Raw genomic sequence first — 7,047 nt, 5'->3', positions numbered from 1 at the left:
TTGACATATAACACGCTGTAATTCAAGTCCTGGTATGGAATTTGTCGAACTAAATATACGTCAATATCCAAAATCAAGACCACTGTGATTGTTTTCTGGCTTCAATTACGTCTATTTAAGCTACTTCACTCGAAATGTACTATAGTAGACAGATGAAGTCTGAGCATCAAATTATTTATTTTGTGTGTTCTTTAGATACTACTCTATAACCTCTGGGATTATGAGCAAGTTTCCTATTTTATACACAAAGTTATGGGGGGGAAACAGATTATTTCAGACGTTTACCTGTCTGCCAGAATTTGTATCCCCCCCTCAAAATAGACAGAGGAAGTAGCTCCCGCAGCCAGGGGAAACAATTTCTGTCGGGGATACCTACACTGGCACAACACCGGTGCCGGGATGGAGGTTCGGCCGGTACCGGGCCGGCGGTCCAGTTCCGCTGGTCCCACCACTGGTCGATAACAGTCTCAGTGGGTCCCACCACTGGTCTGTAACAGGTCTGTAGTCGGTGTGAATAAAAACATGGCCGACAGGTTTCACAATAAAAAGAGGCAATGGGACAGGAAGCAACACGGAAGAAGGATTTTTATTGATGAACTGTTTTACAAGCAGTCCAACACGTAACTTTTTCCTACCTGTCTCGGAAACAAAACCAAAAAAAAATAAAAAATAAAAAATCATTGAAATAAAATAAAATGTAATAATAATCATTGAATAATATTATCAATTATATATCAGTATTATCATAACCTTAATGGCAATAATAACCCAAAAGCCAGTAGTATCTGTGTTTGTGGCATATGAAAAAAAAAGTCTGATGGGTGTAAACCGGAGGATTTTCCTACAGCGAGCTCTCGGCTGAGAGAAGCTCCCCGCACACGCAATAAATATGAAAGAGCAAAGAGTCCTGTATTCAAACAAAAATAATCATCTGGAACTCACAGGTACAATTTCTAAAGTCTTTATGTGCAAGATTTGAGCTGAAGTCTTCACCACAAACAATTATACTCACATCGAAACCCCGACCTCCCCGAACATTTTGTTTTCTACATTAAATCTTTTAAATAAACCTAGAGCATTTTTGTCATTTCATATACACATATATTTATATATACTTTTAATTTTTTTTCCTATATGCCATCCTTTTTTGTGTGTTTTTTGTGTTTTTTTTTTAATTGTCTTGTGTGTTTGAGCAGAGAATGTTTGCGTGTGACCACCGAAAAAAAATAAGCTAATCAAAATTAAAAAGTCCACTGTGTGCAGAGAAAGTGAACGTACAGACAGCGTGTGAAAGGAAAAAGTCGAGATGGATGAGTTTCCATGGCAACGTGGTGGAAAAGCCAGAGCACGCACACGCACACACACGCACACACGCACACACCGTCTCCAGGAAAAAAACGTTTGGTCACAGTTTTTGTTCCCTCCATCACTCGTTTGTGTGTTTTTTGTTAGACGGGTTCAAAAAAATAGAGAAAAAAAAAGGAGCTTCCCATTGGTTCCACTCAATCAACAAACAGTTATTGGCACATTTAACAACTATTAAGTAACACATTTGGGCTAAAAAGGTGCAACAACTTAAATCTCAAAAAACAAAAACCAATAAAAACCATTTTGGTTTACAAAAATAAAAGACACCTAGAGAGGTGACAACATTTCTCTATAAGACGTTAATATCTCCCCCTGACTGGTTAAAGGCTACAAAAGAAAACATAAAATATATAAATCACGATGCACCTCGAGCCTTTTTTTTCCTACCGCAGGTCACACGTCATTACAGCTCTGGAAATGCATGGACATCACGTTACACTGCATGTAAAACCCAAACAAACCCTGAAATTAATGAGTGTTTCCTCCGCCGTGTGCGTTTCTTTCCGTCTGAGCCGTGTCACATTCAGGAGCAAAAAAAAAAAAAGAACAGGAAAACTCCACCCTGAAACACTGGTGCCGGGGATTCTAAACGTTCAGGTTGGCAGCTTCTTACATGTGAGGATTTGATGCTTTTATTGTCACACGTGACAGGAAACGGATTTTGGCCATTTTTCAGAATAAAACACATTGTATGACTCATCATGTCAATCATCGACCAGATTATCACATTAAAGGGTAATAAAACTTATCGTTACTTTGCCCTTTTCTCGCTCCGTTTCTTTTATCTGGTGTTCCCTGCAGGCTGTCCAAAGGCATTCTGGGAAATGCAGGCCAACTAAACCAGTACAGAACTACATGCGGATGAGGCAGGGTGCGGTAATGAGTGCAAAAAAAAAAAGAAAAGAAAAAAAGTCAACCCTTCATGATAATAAAAAAAAAGGAAACACCTGAAATGCCTCAAACATCAGAGAATTCTCTGGAATGCCTCAATGAAAGTCGTGTTTGGTGTATTTAAAGGGTGGATTTTTCCTTTAATTAGCTTCAGCTCATCTTCTTCATCCTCGCTGCGCCAACACGATCCACGCCAGCCGACTGACAGGAAGCTGTAAACCTCGGGGAGGGGGGGGGGGGGGGGGGGAGGGGTCCATCGGTGTTGATGGCAAAGGTGAAGCGATACGGAGGCACCGATTGGACGGAGACATAAAGAAGGTGCGAAACTTTTCCTTTAACGAGGTTTCAAACAGTCCAACTGAGGTAACACAGCAGCAACCCCCCCCCCCCAACACACACACACACACACCCCTCCCCCGCCCGCCACCATCACAACCACCGCCACCCAGCAGGACAACAAGCACCTCCTCCTGAAGCCGACAGAGTCCTCACGGATAACGTAGGACTACAACAGAGAGAGAGAGAGAGAGAGAGGAGACGAGAGAGAGAGAGAGAGAGAGGGTTTCTTATTTACACTCAGTCACCCCCCCGCCCACCCATTCATACACAACAGTTACACTGTTGTCCGTGGTTACACGTCCCCCAGGTAGTCTTCAGTTCCCATGGCAACCCAGCTGCTGTTTGTTGTCAGCCAATGGGATCTCAGTCTCTATGGGAACTGGCTCTGTACAGGAGCCAATCTTGAAAGAGTCTGTGGTCCTTGTACTTCCTGTTTTCTGGGGGGGCTCCAGGGCCCTCAGGTGACTCAAGTAAATATTGATGTTGGCACTTTATGCACTTCAGTAACAGGGGGAGGGGGGGGGGGGGGCAGAATCAGTCCAGCAGCCTTTTTTTCTTTTCCTCTCGCAGAAATACATTCCACGCTGATCTGCATCGCCGAGACAGAAGAAGATGAAGAGGAGGAAGAGGAGGAGGAGGAATGTCTCTCAGCTGGCAACAGTGAGGCTCATGGGATCTGTAGTCCATCAGGCTGCTGTGGATGTCCACAGAGGTCCAAACACAGACAGAGGACGCCCTCCCTCCCCTCCAGATTCACCTGAGAGGGGGAGGGAAGGAGGGGTGGGGGAGGAGGGGGAGGAGGGGTGAGAGGACTAGTCTTCGTCACATTCATGCAGAGGTCCTTCACATGCCGAGTCCTCCCGAATGTTTCCTCCTCTCGGTGAACTGGCAAGTCCCATGGCAGGCGGGAAAACCGTGTCGCGCTTATGATTGGTCGAGAGTGTGTGTGTGTGTGTGTGTGTGTGAGGCCTGTTACGTGGGCGTGGTTCCATACAAACTGCCGGGTGATGCGGGGCGTCGAATGTCCTGCAGCTGATGAGAAGTGGATGCAGTGTGTGTGTGTGTGTGTGTGTGTGTGTGTAAAGGTGTGTGTGTGTGTGTGTGTGTGTGTGTGTGTGTGTGTGTGTGTGTGTGTGTGTTCACAGGCCGTTGCTGTTGCGGTGTGTGAGGGGAGGTTTGGACAGCTCCACCACGCCGGCTCTTCCTTTCCCGATGACTTTGGGGGCGCGACGCAGAAGCTTCTGGGCTTCTGTGAACGCTTCAGTCAGCTCCTTCTTCCACTGCACGAACTCTGGATCACTCTGACACACACACACAGACACACACACACACACACACACACACACACACACACACACACACACACACACACACACACACACACACACACACACACAGAGACACACACAGACACGCACACAATCAGAACAGGGATAATTATTTTAATAAAAAGGTGCACTGGAAGTCATATAATAACACAAACATAAAAACAATACAAATAAATAACAATAATATAAATGAAAAAATAATATTTCCAATCAAAAGGACTAAAAGGTAATAAATACTATAACAATAACACTGAGGTCCTACCTCACACTGCAGCACAAACTGCTTCCCTCCTTTGATGCGCAGCAGGATACATTTCTTGTCTTTAATCTGCGTTTCTTCCACCGTCACGATCTGCTCCATCGTCAGCAGGTTTTGCTGCAAACAAAGTCGACCAATTAGAAACGAGCAGAGGTCCAGAACACGAGACTAAAGAGACGACATTTTAAAAAGGTCTTTACGAGATCAGACGGCATCGTTAAACTGTAACTTTATTAACACGCAATGTTGTTGACAACAAAACTAAACTAAAATGTAGTTCTTCTGAAATAGGGTCCCATGGGAGGATCACAGGAAGGGGCGGGGCTTAGCCTCTATAAAGACTTAAATCAAGTCTCACTAAAACAACGTAAGAACGTGTCTCGATCCGATGAAGCTGTTGTGATGCAGGTCTGAGGTTTTGATGGGAGTTTTCTTCAGTCAGGTTTGATCGGTTCACAGCTCTGTACTCTGAACTCTGCAGGGCGACGTCTAGCAGCAGGGAGACCAGACTGAAGCAGGGATCTGGACTACAGGTCTACACTGCGTTCACACCAGCAGAGGATTCATGTCTTCCTCCTCGCACTAGTCCCAGATCCACCAGGGACCCCCGTCCTGTCTGGGTTCACGACATCATCCAGAGTCTCTGGTTTCTCCACATAGTCTGGAGGGAAACATGTGCTTTGCGTTTGGTGTGAACGCAGCTAAAAGGCAGCCGAGGACACAGCAGGAACCTGGACCGGGACCTGGACCAGGACCAGGACCAGGACCTCGGTGTTGACACTCACCCCGTCTCTCTGCATTTTAAAATGTTTGAGCCACCTCTCCTTCAGTGTGGCGTCGGGACAGACAGACAGACAACGTTCATACAGACAGACAGGCAGCAGGCCGTCCTGCCCTCAGGACAGACAGACAGGTAAAGTGATGAAGGTGATGAAGGCGATGAAGGTGACTCACCCGTGACTCCCCCTCCCCCCTCCACTCCACCCGGTTGGGGAACAGGTAGAAGTAGCGGCGCTGCCACTGAGTCAGGAACGGGTTCCCCAGCTTCAGCATGTAGCCGTGCATGATGCAGTCCTTCCCGAAGGCATAGTCTACACACACACACACACACACACACACACACACACACACACACACACACACACACACACACACACACAGTCAGAACATGGCCATTTAAAATCACGCTGCTTGTCGGTAATCTTTTGGGGGTCTGGCGGGACCCTTTGGGGGTCTGGCAGGACCCTTACCCTCCTCGTGGCCCAGCTGCTTGTTCTTGGCCCTCTTGCGGGCCTCGTTCTTGTCCGTGTCCGAGTTGACCGCCTCGTAGACCGTCTCGGCCACTTCCTGCTGCCAGCGCTCCGATATGACCAGAGGGAAGTTCTTGTACAGCTCCTGGTCGCTGTCCAGCAACTAGACGGGGTCAGAGACCTTTATTATTCATTACATTTATTAAATGTGCTTATTACATTTATTATTTATTCATTACATTTGTTAAATGTGTTTATTACATTTATTATTTATTTATACATGTAATATTTATTACATGTGTTATTATTTATTACATTTATTAAATGTGTTTATTACGTTTATTATTTATTTATACATGTATTATAATTTATTACATGTATTATATATTTATTACATGTATTATTATTTAATACATGTATTATTTATTTATAACATGTATTATTTATTAAATTGATCAGGTCGTGATAAGTGAATAAATCAGAGAGAGAGAGAGATATGCTTTAGAACAGTGATCAGACATGAATACTCCCACCAGTTAATTAGGAACAATACAGCTGTCCTACTATGAATCCTGGGAGTTGTAGTTTCTTTCGAACGTGTTGATTCAACTGTATCATGATTTTATGGAGTTAATTTTTTTTATAATCATTTAATTATTAATAGATTCAATTTAAATGGCTCACTTGTATATGTATATATGTAGGTATATGTAATTATTTTTTTTCCTTTCTCATTTGTATTTTCTTTTTTTAAATTATATTTATTTTTTTAAATAAAATGAAATGATGTATATATGAATGAAAAAAAACTGTTGTATGTCTTTATGCTGCAGTAATCTTTACCACCTCTTTTTTAATTATAATTATCATTATTAATATAATGATTATAATTATAATAACTCTGTGTTAACGCTTGCTTGTTAATCTGCAGATGGAGAGACTCGGTGAATGTGTGTGTGTGTGTGTCCGTGAGGAGGACGCCGTGTTCTTGTTTCCTTCGAGAACAGACAGTCACGCGACCGCCGACCACGAACGCTTCACGTTTAAATCTCACAACTTTTCAGAACAACGGTCTGACGTTGCCACGGCAACGGATGAAGACTGTTTGTTACTCAGACTGTGTAGAAGAACTTCCTTCTGCAGGCGATACGGTTGGCAGGCGAGGTTCATAAACACGGTGGTTTATGTGTTACGGTTCTTTTTAACAATGTTTATAACATCCATGTATTTTGACTGGATCGTTAGCGTAGCGCTAACTGTTAGCCCCCCCCCCACACACACACATTCCTGATGGGTCCAGGGAGAATCACAGGGAGGAGTGGACGGGCTTTTACCTTGATGCCCTTGGTGTCCTCCTCATCAAAGGAGCCGATGTCGAAAGCATCGGCGGCGTTCACCTCCCCCCGAGGAGGAATTAAAGGAGGAGAGTACTACAGACGGAGGGAGAGAACAGACAGGTTCAGAGAGGAGGAGGAGAAATCTGCTGCATGAAGAAAAACACACAAGTGACAAAAGGAGGAAAACAACAAGGCCACGGTCCCACAGCAGAGTGATGGGGTAACCATGGCAACTGTAACTGTACCGGACTAATGACTAGCGCGTCTCCAGCCGA

The 7,047-nt window shown here is 44.3% G+C and overlaps 1 protein-coding gene across 1 annotated transcript in view; it reads right to left on the bottom strand.

The window, feature by feature from the left end:
• Nucleotides 1-567: 567 nt before the first annotated feature.
• Nucleotides 568-7,047, bottom strand: part of grk3 (G protein-coupled receptor kinase 3) — a 38,778-nt gene continuing 32,298 nt past the window's right edge. Inside the window, exons 17-21 of the mRNA XM_084034863.1 lie at nucleotides 6,770-6,865; nucleotides 5,436-5,598; nucleotides 5,140-5,276; nucleotides 4,189-4,302; nucleotides 568-3,899 (exon numbers count right to left, since the gene is read on the bottom strand). Coding sequence (XP_083890989.1) covers nucleotides 3,738-3,899; nucleotides 4,189-4,302; nucleotides 5,140-5,276; nucleotides 5,436-5,598; nucleotides 6,770-6,865 — 672 coding nt within the window. The 3' untranslated portion in view covers nucleotides 568-3,737. The remainder of the gene's footprint in view (nucleotides 3,900-4,188; nucleotides 4,303-5,139; nucleotides 5,277-5,435; nucleotides 5,599-6,769; nucleotides 6,866-7,047) is intronic.

This window comes from Eutrigla gurnardus (assembly GCF_963514095.1).
Source record: "Eutrigla gurnardus genome assembly, chromosome: 19".
Lineage (NCBI taxonomy): Eukaryota > Metazoa > Chordata > Actinopteri > Perciformes > Triglidae > Eutrigla > Eutrigla gurnardus.
This window is presented reverse-complemented; position numbering and strand designations above follow the sequence as displayed.